This window comes from Mandrillus leucophaeus, unplaced genomic scaffold, assembly GCF_000951045.1.
Source record: "Mandrillus leucophaeus isolate KB7577 unplaced genomic scaffold, Mleu.le_1.0 Scaffold699, whole genome shotgun sequence".
NCBI lineage: Eukaryota > Metazoa > Chordata > Mammalia > Primates > Cercopithecidae > Mandrillus > Mandrillus leucophaeus.
The window spans coordinates 814,262-830,583 of record NW_012107574.1 but is presented as its reverse complement, the minus strand read 5'-3'; the positions used below and the strand labels follow the sequence as shown (position 1 = coordinate 830,583).

The 16,322-nt window shown below is 34.5% G+C and overlaps 1 protein-coding gene across 2 annotated transcripts in view; it reads right to left on the bottom strand.

The window, feature by feature from the left end:
• PIGN (phosphatidylinositol glycan anchor biosynthesis, class N) overlaps positions 1–16,322 on the bottom strand; it is a 137,454-nt gene that overhangs the window by 92,585 nt on the left and 28,547 nt on the right. For both annotated transcript variants that reach the window (XM_011964385.1, XM_011964386.1), the window contains exons 4-10: positions 15,405–15,526; positions 14,852–14,950; positions 12,229–12,335; positions 5,970–6,094; positions 4,723–4,853; positions 3,660–3,776; positions 1,042–1,082 (exon numbers count right to left, since the gene is read on the bottom strand). In XM_011964385.1, the coding sequence (XP_011819775.1) occupies positions 1,042–1,082; positions 3,660–3,776; positions 4,723–4,853; positions 5,970–6,094; positions 12,229–12,335; positions 14,852–14,950; positions 15,405–15,526 (742 nt within the window). The remainder of the gene's footprint in view (positions 1–1,041; positions 1,083–3,659; positions 3,777–4,722; positions 4,854–5,969; positions 6,095–12,228; positions 12,336–14,851; positions 14,951–15,404; positions 15,527–16,322) is intronic.

Here is a 16,322-nt window from a genome sequence, read left to right as displayed (position 1 = left end):
AGAAGGAATGAATAGAAGAAGAGATTCTCATTTGATGGAGATCTGAAGCAGGAATGTTCGCCAACAGACTGACAATTCAGAGAGCAGTAACTGAATCTATGTTAAATTGCTGATTATGATCTGGTCTGGCTATGAATACGAGATGTTCTTGTTTTGTGATCTTCAAGTCATTCCTGTCTTTTTGACAGTGATTTTTAATTGCAAATTAATAAATTGCTATTCTGACTTAATATGTTCATGTTCATTTACTTGGGTAGTATGCATCTATCCTGGGAGAAGACTATTCTTGTTATGCTGGGAAGAAACAAGTTTCTACAACCACAGGTCTGAAAGTGAGACCCTGGACCTTGATTTGTCCACCACAGTAAGTAATCTCAGCTTGTGTGGTGACCTGGAAGGCAAGATACTCCTGCCACTTTGGAAGCCATATCCCAATGATGCTATACCTTCTATAAATAGCGAAAATGGCTATTAAAGTAGCATGTTTTTAACAATGACAATTATGTGCTTCATATTTACAGACAATGCTACTAGTCTAACTTTATCAGACTGGCTATACATTTTCCTCTAACAGAAGGTTTCTAGCTGAGTAATTTATAATCTCATCACTTTTTTCCCATTGCATTTGTAAGGTTGCTGGTTAGAAGTAAAGGTAAAATATGTGTTAACAAAAAGAAAATGTAACTGATATACTAAAGGAAAGGAACCCATAACAGGAATTTTAATAGATCTGTGCTTAAATTAAGCAATACAATCATGAAAAGCAATCACAGAAATTTAACAGGCATGCGAACTTCAATTTACATAACAAATAATTATCCAGTGTTATTTGGAAAAAGTCTTTTATTTTCACTTGAAGTTTTGTTTGTTTTGCCACAACAGATTAGTTGAGCTAAAATATTTGCACTAAAAGAATTCCCCTTAGTAACTGAAATGTTTTGAAAAAGAATTTGTCAATATTATCTACTTTTTATAGTTTTTGACTAACCTCCTTATAGAAGATAAAATTAAATTTGAATGTAATAAAATCAAAATGGATACCTGATTGACATCTAGCCTCTTCCAGTTCTCCAATCTCCACTCTGAAAGATAAAATCAGACACAAGATCTGATGTTAAGATTTAAAAAAGAATAAATCATTTGATTTTTAGGAGTGCCCAATACTTATGGAAAACATAGGTATTAGAAATGTCTATTTTAAGCCAACTATGAATAAAAATCATGCTTAAAGGCAAAGGTATATTTTTTTAAATAATTTTTTAAAAAGTAAATATTTGGTGTTTCCTGTGATGGAAGCATTAAGCTTCTTAAATGCTCTTTGGGAGATAATTGTTTCAAAATATCAGAGGCTGAGGAAGGAAAGATGGAAGTGAAAAAGCACAATGGTAACAACTGTCAGCATTGAAAACTCATTACAATCCTGTTCGAGAGAGTTATTAAGGCAATTGATAGGAAGTTAATTAATTCAAGCTTCTCTTTTTTTCTGTGATGGCAGTTGCTCCCAAAACACTTAAAACTGTAGTTGTGATATTCCTGTAGTCACTAATCACAAATGTTAACATAGTATATTGAGTTATTATTAAAATTGCCTTCAAAGATAGGCTCATTCTTTCATTTTGCTACACACAAATTCAGAAATTGCATCTAACAGAAATCGAAACAAGTGATTATGAGAGACCAAGTTTTGATTTAATGGCTTTAGGATATACTGCCAAAAGAGTTATAAGATATTGTATAATAAAATTTCATTCAATAAGCTAATTAAAGTTTAAAAATATGTTTCTGACTCTACTAGTCAACTGCCAAAAAATCACAATAATCAGTTGATGAAAAAGTGCACATTCCTTCTCTCTAAAATGTATACTTAATATTCATATGAGAAAAAATGCATTTATTTTGTGACAATTCTTGAAATCATGTGATTCTAAAACATCAATTCAGTGAGAAATCAAATGCCAAAATAAAGTTAAATCTCATAAATACAAACATACTATTTACCCTACTTTCTATTTTGATCCAATCTAATCCATTTATCACAGAGCAGTCAGAAAGGTAGCTCCTATGGCAAACTGGAATGTTGGCAATGCTCTAACAGGTTTTAACGATAGAGCACTGCACTCAGAACATACTTCATGCTCTCCTTACCCAGGCTTTGGTGCATCAAATGATCTACCTCTTGTTTACCTCTCCAACCTCTCAACTCATTATACTCTGCTCCTAGCTGACAGTGCTCAGCCACATCAGCCTTCCAATTCTGTTCCTCGAACAAGCTAAGCTCTTCGTATTTTTTGCCTCTTCATTTGCTATTCCCTCTGCCTGAAACATTCCTGCCCTAACCTTCATATGAATGGCTCCCTCTTATCCTAACTGTGAAGAGACGTACTATTAGCCCACTCTATAAAATGTATCCTGCTCCATAAGGGGAACTTCTAGGGTACTGCAAATGTATGGCGAATCTGGGTGGAGATTACATGGTACATATATATGCAGGTAAAATTCATAAAGCTATACATTTAAAACTAATGCATTTTGCCTCCTTTGCTAAATATCTTAATAAAAACATGGGAGACTGAGTCAGGCATGGTACACACCTGTGGTTCCAGCTACCTGGGAGGCTGGGGCAGGAAGACTGCTTGAGCCCAGGAGTTCCAGTCTGTAGTGAGCTACGATTGGCCTGTGAACCTGTTAACAGTTACTACATTCCAGCCCATTCCATTCCTTTAGAGACACAGCAAGAATCTGTCTCTAAAGAAACTATGGGGGACAGGGTGGAGAAAGAGGCCTGGTCCTACCTCCTCTTTTATCATATCACCCTGATTTTCTTCATAAAATTATCATAATGTGTAAATTTTGTTTCTAATTGCTTTAATTCTCCTACTAGAATGCTAAGTTCTGAGCAAGCAGGGGCTATCTCAAAGATATACAGTAGATGAAAAAAAGAGTCCTCTAGCTTCTTTTTCTTTCATACCTAAATAAATCTGGCAATGATAATGACAGTGTACTGGTTGCACTGTTGTGGCCCCTTGTCAATATCTCCTCTGTGGACCTGTGATTTGGCACGATGCTCTCCATCAGCACTTACAAACATATAAGAAATCGCCCTCTGAAAAATGCACCATTACTTACTGAAGACATGCTATTGAGTGCATTATTCACTGTGCTCTTCTGTCTTCATTAGGGCCTAGGGTTGAAATAGCTCAGTACTACCTCTTGCTTTTTATCTAATAGAGATATTTTGTAGGTTGTATGATTTTATAACTGATAGTATGTACTTTGCTTGAGTTGAAAAATCTCAATCAAACTGATAATTTACCTCTATGAAACCTTAAATTTCCTCTTATTTAATTTTTATTTACTCTACCTCACATTCAAATTAATTAATAAATTAATAAAAGAACATCGAAAGTTCAGTTTATCAGTTGAGACATTCAGAAAGGTCTAGTTATTAGCAGTGGTGTGCTGGGAAGGGTTCAACAAATGGCTCTTTGAGAAGAGAAAAACCAACAATCCCTTGTAGTGTTTGCATAGAAACAGTAATGGCACAAATGTCAAAATGAGGGATTTACAACTAAAATTTGAAAAGTGATTTCTTAAAAAATTAAACTTTGTTTTTATTTTAAGAGGCTGTGTTTATAAACACAGTAAAGAAATGCTTGTACCTTTCAAAAATGAATCATCAAACTGCTGAGCTGATACTCTTTGGGGATAATTGATTCCAGCTCCCCAAGTGACTAAAGGAGTTAAAGTCTCTGAAGGATGACCAGCCCCATGGGAACCTACAAATAAGATACCAAGAATAATAAGACAAATATAGAACAACTAACTTACAACTAAATATTTTTTAAATAGTTTGTTTTGAAGAGTTGATCCATATATAGTTAATTATAGTGACTACATTGCCAAATGGTTACAACCTTTTATGACAATTAGTTTGGCAATATTCCTATAAAGCAAGTTAGAGAAATAACAACAAACAGGCAAAAACTAAAACAAAAAACCAGAATGTCTGCTGAGTAACTACGTTTGAAAGAATAGAAATAATAACAATAAGACATGGAAGAAGTGTTGCTGCTGCCAGAGTAGCACTGCAGACAGGAAGAACAGAGAGCTCCCTTGGGCAGTAACCACCCAAGCTTGGGGCAAGCAGTAGAGACTTGGTCTGTTCTGGAGAAGATGGTAAGGTCTCTTGATCTTTTTCTTCCAGGCCACTCTGGCAGGTAGAGCCAAAAGAAGTCCTTTATAAAGTGGAATTCAAATCACTAGAAATTCATATTGTGATTTAGGGACAAATTTCATCTTTGCTTTATTTTGTTCTCTGTGCACACATTGCATTTGCCTTGGGAATCTTATAGGGTGCACAGGCTTATCCGGGACAGAATTTCAGCAGCCATCGGTCCCTCAGTAATACCATCTTAACACCACTCCCTCTGCCAACATATACACTTAATTCTCTGTAGATAAATAATAGTTACTTTTTATTTTCTTCTCCACTTTCCTCTAGTTTCTCATTTGTAAATGAGAATATATTCGTTTTTTAATTAGAGAAAATATTTTTTATATAAGATCAGTTGTTTTTTAGGCTAACATTTTAAGCACAAAATTATGTGCTAGACACTTTGTATATACCAAGACATCTAATCCTCTCAACACCATAAAATATTTGCCGGCTACATTTATCACTACTTTAATTGTAAGGTACATATCAATTAAAGACACACTAACCCCAGTCTGTCATTCCATGGTCAGAGGTAAAGATAAATGTTGTTTTCCCATCATTTCCATAGAAATGGTTAAACATAGACACGATTTCTTTAACTCCATCATCAACTTTTTTAATATTATCCTTGTAGTCTCTATGTATAAAGAAACAGAGGAACAAATTAAATTAATCTGGAGAAATCAAATGTATTCAACGTGGATTTATTACATTCAAAATCAGTAACTTCTGAAATGCTTTTAGATTTCATCTTTAATATTTTAAAATCAGAGCACTCTAGATTGTTGAAATAATTTTTTTTCTCCTTTTAATGAAGCAAAATAACCCAAAATAGTTTTCAAAAATGATTTAAAAGGGGACTGATTAACAAATATATTTTAATGAACTTTTAGGTCCTAAATGAGATAGATGACTTTCATGTCTCTCACTCTCACTACATAAACTATACTCTTCTGGCCACACTAAAAGTATCATTTCAAGTATAGAATATTTTCATTCCCTCAAGTGCTTGTGATATAAAATATAATAGCACACTCTGAACGCATTATATTTGAGATTGCCATACAACTGAACAAGGTTCTTTCGATACGGATATTCCAGCAATTACAACAGTGCCTCAAGTTTAAGAAGGGGATTGTGAGGTATTCATTACTGGTAGCTAACCCAATAGGCTTTACAGCTACTGTTAGGCTAATCTAAACCAAATGCAAAATAAGAAATAAGAGTATAACATGGTATCTTCCTTTTACTTGTGGTCTTCAAAAGTGAGAAAAATCTTTGCTGTTATATATCAGGAGTGTTACTGAATTATGGTATACAAAAATTTATACAATTTATATGCTAGATACAATACTAATTAAACGGAATACACAAGGAATAGATAGTTACATCTTTTGGTGATATAAAAGTTAATACCATAGAATGCTTTTATTTTCAAGATTCACTGAAAATATTTCTAAAATATATAGATATTTTAGATCTTTTTTTCTCTGCTTCAGTAAATGAAGACTATGGAATATGTACAGGATATATTTTACTTATATTAATGTGTCATCTGGATACAGCACATATGATTTAAACCACTACATCAGAAATCTCATATAATCAAGAACTTAATATACATTACAGTAGTTATTTAAAATATTAGCTCTGTTGTTATAATTCCAAAGAAAACATTATAATAATTTAAAAGTTCAATAGAATAGATGTTTCCCCTAAAAAATACAATTAAACATAGCATGCATTAAATTACCTCGAGGACGGTCGATGAGCATGTCCATTTGTATCTATTCCTAATAAATGTAAGAAAAAAACTATTTTTTCTTCATTTATTTTAGAAAACAAAGACTGGTTGTTCCTGGCATGACGAAAGAAGTCCTACATATAACAAATGAGTTAAAAATATTTAGTTCACTTGTTTTATTTTAAAAGTAATACTGACGAAAACATTTAAATTTATGCATAAGTACAAAATTAAATTATCTCACGTTATTTAAATCTGTGACCTACCAACACAACGTCTTTGCTATCAGCTCAGACATCTATGTTCAATGAATTAGCTGTTTGTTATAAGAAGGCCAAAAAAAGGTGTTAGAAAGGGGATCATAATTTCATAGAGATCTCATAATGTTAATCTCACATCTAACTTAATAAAATACAGCACATTGAAGACATATTTTGGCAAGAGCCAAAAATAAAATAGTAATAGTGCTATCAGTTTAAGAATCATTTATTATTTTTAAATATTTCAGAACTGGACCACTTCTCATTGTCCTGTGTACTACCAACCTAGTCCAATCGTAATCTCCAATTTAGAACATTGCAAATAGCCTCCTCATTACTTACTTTGCCCCAACTAGAATGTGTTCTTCAAATCATGTAACAGAAAAGCATCAAATTCATAAAATGCCACTTGGCAGGGTGAGGCTGGGAATAATTAATAAAAATAAAATTTGAAGATTATTATGCTAATTTAATAATGATAAACCAGATTCATAAACCCTTCTAAGGCAAATGATTCATCCTGTATTCATATATGCATGAACATGGGTTCAAAACTATGAAGACTACTTTTAAATTATTTTAAAATAAGTTAACAGGCTATCTAAGATACATCTTTGTTGTTCACATAAATGCCTTTAACTGTAGAAGATGTTAACTTTTAACAAGAGATGTTTAATTTTTCAACAAAAGTCTGAAGTATTTAAGTATTTTTTTCAAATAATTCTTCATTACTATGTTAAAAAATACAAATGGTACAATTAGAGAACTAGCTATTCAAGAATAGAAATAAATTAATATAATATGTAACCTGCTATCATCTGTCTCAAAAGTATAAAATTGCCCCCTAACTTTCATATACATTCTAATTAACTCCTAAGAAAATTTAAAAACTAGATAAAAATGGTAAGTTCTTTAAGAGAAAAGAATTAAAAGTTAAACACATAATTGAAAGCTGACAAAAACAAAAAAACTGAGCAAATGACTTGAATTATATCTATAATTTGTTCTATGGCTGGTACAATATATTCAGCTACGTAATCCTTTCTTGGAGCTAGATGTGCTCATCCTATCCTTTCTTGCAGCTAGATGTGCCTTTGTGGTTTTGGCCAATAAGATTTAAGTCAAATATTTCAGTCTTAAAGCTATGTGGATCTAAGGCTCTTTGAAATAAATATAATTCAGTAGGAAAGATCCTTTTTTCTTCTTCATATTGTTGACCTAAAACACTAACATAAGGGCAGGAACTCCAAGGGTATCTTGAGTCATGACATAACCTTGAAGATAAAACTCACGCTTTGAGGTTAGAGGAAGACTTCAGGAGACTGAGTGTCAGTGACATTGTGGAGCCAATATAGCACCCTGGACTGCATCAATGCTCAGCTGCCTACTGCTGGCATTATCTTTACGTAAGATAGAAGTAAACTTTTATTTTCTTCCCTATTACACAGGTATGATCTAATCTAAGTATACTTATTCATGTACCAAACAATTCCCTGATAGAGGAATTATTGTTGTTGTTGTTGTTATTGTTGTTTTGTTGTTGTTGTTGTTTGAGACAAAGTCTCTATCGCCCAGCCCAGGCTGGAGTGCAGCAGCACAATCTTGGCTCACTGCAACCTCTACCTCCTGGGTTCAAGCAATTCTTGTGCCTCAGTCTCCCAAGTAGCTGGGATTACAGGCATGCACCACCACGCTCGGTTAATTTTTTTGTATTTTTAGTAGAGACAGGGTATCACCATGTTGGCTAGGCTGGTCTCAAACTCCTGGCCTCAAGTGATCCATCCACCTTGGCCTCCCGAAGTGCTGGGGATTACAGGCGTGAGCCACTGCGCCCAGCCTCTGATAGAGGTTTAAAGTTAACAGTGTGAAAAAGTCAGTATCTCTGCCAACAAGATGTATATTGAAGGGGAATATGTCAATGTATGAACAGTTATAGTATAGCACAATAAAGTATTAAGGGAATATAGAAGAGGGTTATCTAAGTCAAAGTGGAAATAGGGTAAAGCAAAGAGAAGTCACAGAAGACATAATAGAGAAGATGATGCACGAACTGAGATTTTTAAAGTGAATAGATTCAACCCAGGTGAACCTTTGAGGCCATTATACTAAGTGAAATAAGCCAATCACAAAAAGACATAGACTGTATGATACCACTTATGATATAAGGTGCCTAGAGTAGTCAAATGCATAGAAATAGAAAGTAGAATGGTGGTTGCCAGGGGTTGGGGGAGGGGAAAATGAATAGTTTTGTTTGTTTGTTTGTTTGTTTGTTTTGAGACGGAGTCTCACTCTGTCGCCAGGCTGGAGTGCAGTGGCACGATCTCGGCTCACTGCAACCTCCGCCTCCCGGGTTCAAGCGATTCTCCTGCCTCAGCCTCCCGAGTAGCTGGGACTACAGGCATGTGCCACCACGCCCGGCTAATTTTTGTATTTTTAGTAGAGAAGGAGTTTTACCATGTTGGCCAGGATGGTCTCAATCTCTTGACCTCGTGATTCACCCACCTCGGCCTCCCAAAGTGCTGGGATTATAGGCGTGAGCCACTGCGTCCAGCCAGAATTATTGTTTAATGGGTACAGTTTGTTTTGCAAGATGAAATAGTCTAGAGATTAGTTGCACAACAACATGAATATACTTAACATTACTAAATTACAGATGCTCCTCACTTACAATGGGGTTATATCCCAATAAACCCATCCTAAATTGAAACTATTTTAAGTCAAAAATGCATGTAATATACCTGTTACAGGTAGTGAGACAGGCATGAGTGGGACAAGAGAGGGGTCTTCCCTAACCCACCAGGAATGTCAGGTGATGATTCAGCAATTATCACACTGCCTCTCTAAAAGTAGTAGATTGGCAGCTGGCACCAGGGAGAGGCCATTTCCTGATGGTCCACACTTGCTGCACTAAAGTGTTAACTGAATGCAAGCACCAGAGAGATGCATTCCTGGGCATGTGCATTAAGAGACCAAATGGTGAAGTATGCCCGTCAGGGGGCACTCCACCAGAAAAGGAAAGAAAGCCTCGGATGGGTGTGTGTACAACTTTCTAAACACACTGCATGCTCACCTTCCAACGTTAAGGAGGGCACTGCGCATGTGGGCGCCCCACCCTACGGGAAGAATCATGGAAAGGGGCCAGCCTATAAAGTCCTAGGATCAAGATTAAACACTGCACTTGACCTCGGTGCTCACTTCTAGGCATACTTCCCATTCTTTCCTGTTCTAAAGCTTTTGTAAATAAAATTCCACTCCTGCCTTGGTCTCTTCTTCTGCCTTATGGCCCTAGTCAAAGTTTTTCTTCTCGGGAGGTAAGAATTGAGGTTGCTGCAGATCCTTACGGATTTGCTGCCAGTAATTCAGATACCTTCCACCAGTAACATACCTAACCTACCAAACATCATAGCTTAGTCTGGCCTACTATCCACGAAGAGTCAAACTCTATAAAATATTTGAAGAGATTTATTCTGAGCCAAATATGAGTGACCATGGCCCATGACACAGCACTCAGGAGATCCTGAGAATATGTGCTCAAGGTGGTTGGGGTGTAGATTGGTTTTATACATTTTGGGGAGACATGAGACTTCAACCAAATATATTTAAGAAATACATTGGTTTGGTTCAGAAAGGTGGGACAACTCAAAGTGGGGATTGGGGGGAAATTTAAAAATTTCTGGTTGGCAATTGGTTGAGTTTCTCTAAAGACTTGGGATCAAAACAAAGGAATGTCTGGGTTAAGATAAGAGATTGTGGAATCCAAAGTTCTTATTTGCAGAGGGACCCTTCAGATAGTAGGTTTCAGAGAGAACAGGTTGTAAAATGCTTCTTATTAGACTTTAAGGTCTGTGTTGAGGTTAATGCCAGAGAGGTATAATGAGGCATGTCCGACACCCACCTCCCCTCATGACCTGAATCAGCCTCTCAGGTTACATTTTTAAAGCTTTTAAAAGCGCCCTGGCTGAGAAAGTTCATTGAGATGCTTGCGGGGGTGGTGCTTAGAATTTTATTTTTGGTTTACACTATCTTCAACATGCTCAAAACATTTACATTAGCCTATGGTTGGGCAAAATCATCTAACATAAAGCCCATTTTTTAATAAAGTGTTGATAATGTGAGATAAGTGAGATAATAATTACTATTTCATGTAATTTTTGAATACTATACTGAAAGTAAAAAACAAAATGGTTGTATGGGTACTCAATGTATGGTTTATACTAAATACATATGGCTTTTGCACTGGTGGAAAGTCAAAAGAATCGAAAGTTAAACCACTGTTAAGCTGGGGACTGTCTGCAAACACTTAAAATGCTTAAGATAGTAAATTCTGTATTTTGCATATGTATTTTTTTAACCACAATTACAAAAAACAGGTGAGTAGAAAACTGCATGGATCTGGAAACTGTTTGGTTTGAATTAAGCATGAGTCTCTAGCCAGGATATGAAGTAAAACCCTTAACTCACTCTCTAGCCTCTTCTGAGATCTGGCTCCCAGGCAGTCCTCCTGCCACACTAACCTCCCTTTTTTCACTTCCTCAAATCCATTATGCTGACTCTTGACCAAGATTTACATAATGCTGCTGGCCTGAAATACCTTTCCATACCAATCCATCCCTACCCATTTCTTTGTCTCCTATACCTGTTCTGAGATTATCTCAAACCTCTTAGGCTTCCCCTAACTACCCAGTCCAGATTAGAATTTTCTGAAGATACATTCTTGGTCTCTATTTTTCCTTCACATCACTTACCAATGCTGATGACTTCATATTTTCATTATAACTTGATTAATATATATCTACCATATTTTATGAAGAAGTCATGTGCAAATCTTTTTTTCTGTCCACTACCATGTCAAGACTAGTAGTGTTGAAATAAAGAAAGGAAGAAAGACATGAAATCAGGGCAGCTACCAGCTAAGTATGTACATTCACAAGGAATCAATTCCATGATTTTGGAGGGATTTTAGCTACACACACGAAATTAGAAGCCAAAGGCTTTCATGCAGATATTAATATTAGTACATTATGTTAAGAAGTGATGATTAGCAAAATAATTTGCTAATCATTTTCTCAAAGAGATTTTATTTAAGATGAAAGTTTTCCCTGTTGACAAAAGTATACATTAAAAGTAAAAAGAAAATTTCAAGGGAAAAGATCCTTGGAAAAAAATAGGGTTTAGCCATGAATTTTAGAGCACTCAATTTCTGCTAAGCAAATACAAAGAAAAAGGCAGATATATACTGAGGAATACATTCACAAACAAAAATGGCTATATCATGGAGAAGTCCACAAAGTCAGTTCAAAAGACACTATTAGAAAAAAGAAGTGTCAATCAAAGCCTCTTATAATGGATGAATTATGAGTTGTTATTTGGAGATGAGGAATAATGCACTGGTAAAAGAAGAGAGACAATGTCCACAATTGAGATTTTCACACCATTTTTGAGAATATAAATTATATTGTATTCCTCATGAAACTATGATAATTGTCACTATAAAATGTTCAAAAAACTCTAGTACTTAAAGAAACCATAGATTTTTATTATGATCAATTTGCTAATTTGTTTTTGCTTATATAATCTGCTTATCTAATTTTTCTTTAAAGTATAATTTTTTTAAAATCATACACTTTGTTATTATAAATGTATTATATTTGAACAGCATTTTCCCAAAGGCTTTCATATATCTCACATGGTCCATTACTACAAGAGAATGATTCCAAGGTCAATGAAAGATCAAAATTTACCCAGGATGAATCACAAACTAGAAATGAAAAACAGGTTTCCTAAATCCTAATCTAGAGCTCATTTTACTAATAGAAACAAAGAAGTTTAAAATTTCTCTTGTTTATTTAGAATGTGTAATTTTTTATAATTAAATCTTAGAATTCAGAACAGTATGCTACAATATAAAACTTTTAAAGCTCATGCAAACAGAAAAAACTTGAAATACAGTCTCCAATACTTCAGATAAAAATATGTTTTTTGTATATTAACCACTCAATAGCACAAACCTTAACATTATCAAAAACCCACGTATCCAGTTTTGTTGCATCTTGAGCACCAAAATCCTCTCTTTTAGCATCATAACTGTATGTATAAACGTGGTCTCCACTAGCACCTGAAAAGGAAATTTGGAAAAAACAATTTTTTTACAAAATCTTTTAAACTATCATAAAGTATGAGATAGTCATTCACAGATTTTTGTGAGTAACCAGAATTTTCACAAAGCATTGTTCATTATGATGGGGAAGAGAAAAATGGGAGGAATAATTAACATTTATGTATATTATGTCCTATGGACCATGCTATATACTTTAATGTATACTATTGCTTTTTGTCCTCAAAAATAACATATTTTAATTTCACAGATTCACTATATGTTAATTAACACACCAAAATCACAACTCTAATAAGCAATATAACAAAAATAAGCACAATAGTTGTCTCCCTTTAAGGATTAAACCATTCAAAACATGTGTGCCCCTTAGAATGCTACAATCTAAAATAGATGAAGATGTGTGATGTACAAACCTTCTTAACATAAGAAGAAAATTCAAATATTTCACTTCTCTTATTCATAAACTATGCGTATTTTTCTCAACTTATAAGAGAATAAATATTGCTTATTGCCAAAGAGTTTGAAGGGGTCAACAGATATAATAATCTCATACATTTGCAAGACTGTATTAAGAATCTAATCAGTTTAGTGAATTTCTGAGTTTGATAGGCTCTTGCAGGTGATAAGAAAGAGATATGACTAGCGTGATGGCTCACACCTGTAATTCCTGTATCTTGGGAGGCCGAGGCAGGTGGATCACCTGAGGTCGGGAGTTCAAAACCAGCCTGGCCAACATGATGAAACCCCATCTCTATTAAAAATAGATGTGGTGTGTGGTGTATGTGTGCCTGTAATCCCAGCTACTCAGGGGGCTGAGGCAGGAGAATCACTTGAACCGAGGAGGTGGAGGTTGCAGTGAGCTGAGATTTTTCCACTGTGCTCCAGCCTCGGCAACAAGGGCAAAACTCCGTCTCAAAAAAAGAAAAACAAAAACAAAAACAAAAAGAAAGAGATACAATAAACTAATACAATCTTTATAGCACCAGTTCAGCTCTAATGACCCTATTCCACAGCTCAGCCATTCTACTTCCCACATCCCAAATAAAAAGGTCTGACTGGGTTTGTTGTTTACCATAAGATATGGAACATTCCTATTAGACTATCTCTAATTCAATTATTGGTCCTGTCTCATCCATTGTAGCCAGAAACAAGAATGTTAGTTTGATAAGCCATAGCAACTTAATCTACCCTTACCACCACCAACTCCCAAAAAAACTAAACTGCTTTCCAAAGAAGGCAATATATAAATGGCAAACAGTTTGGGGCTCTTTGGTCCACCCAGTATAATAATGTTCTATGACTATCATCTGTAAAATTCTCAATATATATTTTGCTTCCTGGACACGTAATAATCTTCAATAGTTCCCATTATTTTAATTACACTCATGACTAAGTATGTTACAAATCCTTTCTGATAAGTGAAATGATCAATCATTCTGTTTCCACTTAAAAGCATTTAATGACATGAAATTCATCCAACTGATTTTAGAAAATAATATAAATGAATTTTCTAATTAAGAGATGTCCCAATGTTTGCAGAATCATGCATATAAACAACAAATCTAAATGCTATATTCAATATATTAAATATCAATTTAAATAAATTATATGTTAAATGCCATCTATATTAAATGCCAAAATATATGGCATATTCAATATATTAAAATAGGAATTATAACTATACATTTTAACACTTAAATCTTTTGTTTTTTTTTTGAGACACGGTGTTGCTCTGTTGCCAGTGCAGTGGCATAATCATGGCTCACTGCAGCCTCAACATCCCAGGCTCTCAAGTGCTCTTCCCACCTCAGGCACCTGAGTAGTTGGGACTACAGGCACATGCCACCACACTCAGCCAATTTTTTGTTTGTTGTAGAGATGTGGGTCTCACCTTGTTGCCCAGACTGGTCTCCAACTTCTGGAGCTCAAGTGATCCACCTGCCTTAGCCTCCCAAAGTGCCGAGATTACAGGTGTGAGCCACTGTGCCCAGCCAATGTTTAAATCTTCATATGAATATCCACTAACTTTTAAAATGATTTGCCAAAGTATAATGAACCACGCCTCAACATCACCATTTATAATGAAGTTATGTGAAAAGTGCTATGCTAAATATTTCACATGAATTACATAATTTAATTCTAAAAATAAATCTATGAGACGGAAACTAATATTATCACATTTTATAAAAAGGAAATTGAACCTCAGAGAGATTATATAAATTGCTCAAGATTATATAGCTGTTAAGTGATAGAGCCATATACCATTTAATTGAATCCAAAATACTATCTAACTGTATGATGTACCAATATTTCAAGTATAACTAAGAAGGAAAAAAACAATGCCAATTAAACAGACACATCTATCACTGTAATTAAATATCCCTATTTCAGAAATGTTAAACATGTAAAAATATGTGTAAAAATTAACAAATACAGTATGTATATAAAAACAGAAAACTACCATATTGACTTATTCCCTATTTACTATCGGAGGAAACATAATCAGCAACTCTTACCTTTGGCAAACATAGGCAGGATATCTGGGCTTCCCCAGCTCCATGTGTATTTACTTTCATTAAAAAGAGAATCAAATTCTACAGGATTTTCCTTCCATCCTTCAGAAAGCAAGCAAGCAGTAATAGTAATATATACATGGTACAATAAGCCCCTAAAGAACTATTCTTCAAATAATAACAATTAGTCAGTGAAAAATGCAAAACTAATAGTAGATTTTATATTATGTATATTATACCACTATTTTTAAAAAATTAACAATAGATAATTTACTTCTTAATGAAATATAAAATTATTTTTGAACTTTCAAGAATAATATCTAGGAAAATTACGCTTCCATCCAACCCAAATTCTTTCAATAACACAGGAGAATGAAATACTAAAGCCTCATTATGGAGTCAATACCAGTGGGTGTTCATGTCAGTAAGGCATGCTAAAACATTTGTCCAAAGTATCTCAAAACATACCTTCACTTTGTGACATGATTAAGCGGTAAAGGACTAATATTTATTTGACAGATGTTTCATTTAATAAGATTGTCCAAATACACAATACCTTTGGCAACTGCGCTGACATCTTCATAAAACCCAGCTATAAGAGCTACATGACCTGGCCGAGATTCTGTCGGCACACGTGTATGAGATATGCCCCAGCTGCCTTCATGCATTATGATATTCCTAAAAGATATTAAAGACAAATAGTTAACACAGACTATGATTAGATACTCTCATATAAAGCTTTAGAAACATAAGATTATTAGAGAAGGAATCAAAAGCAAAAAAGTAAGTCAAAACTTAAGAAGGAAAGGAATCTTTCAAATTCCAGCTGAGCCCATTCTAAGCATCTACCAGCTGAATGAAGCAGCATGAATTTGCTGATGTAAGACCAAACCAAGAACCACTCAACCACGGCACAGAATCATGAAACAAAATACATGATTGTTGGTTTAAGCCACAAAATAGAGATGGCTTGTTATATAGAGATAAAACATATATTATGATATCAATGTTAAATTGCATTAGGTGTGATAATAGTATTGTGGTTATTTAAGAGATATAGGCTGAAGTGTTTGGGGTAAAGTTTCTTGCTTTCAAATTGTTAAGGAAAAAATAATTAAAACTAGGTACATATACATGGGCACCGTTGTGGTGGGGGTGGCAGAGGGGCCAGGAGAGGGTGAACGCAATTATGAAAAAAGGTTAAAATTGTCATACCAGGTAAAGGGTATACAGATGTTCATCACATAATCCTTTCAACTTTTGTTTAGTTGAAAAATTCTTAAAATAAAAACTAAGAGGAGGGAAAATGGCTACACTCCTAATTAGGAGTTAAATTATATCCCCAAATTTGAGACTAAAACAGGCAGAAAGATTATTTTGCTAAAAGATGTCAACATTATTTAAGTTGTATCACAGTGATTTGCAAAATTTGGGGAAGAAAGCAAAACTACAAGTGATGCTATTACAGGTGAAA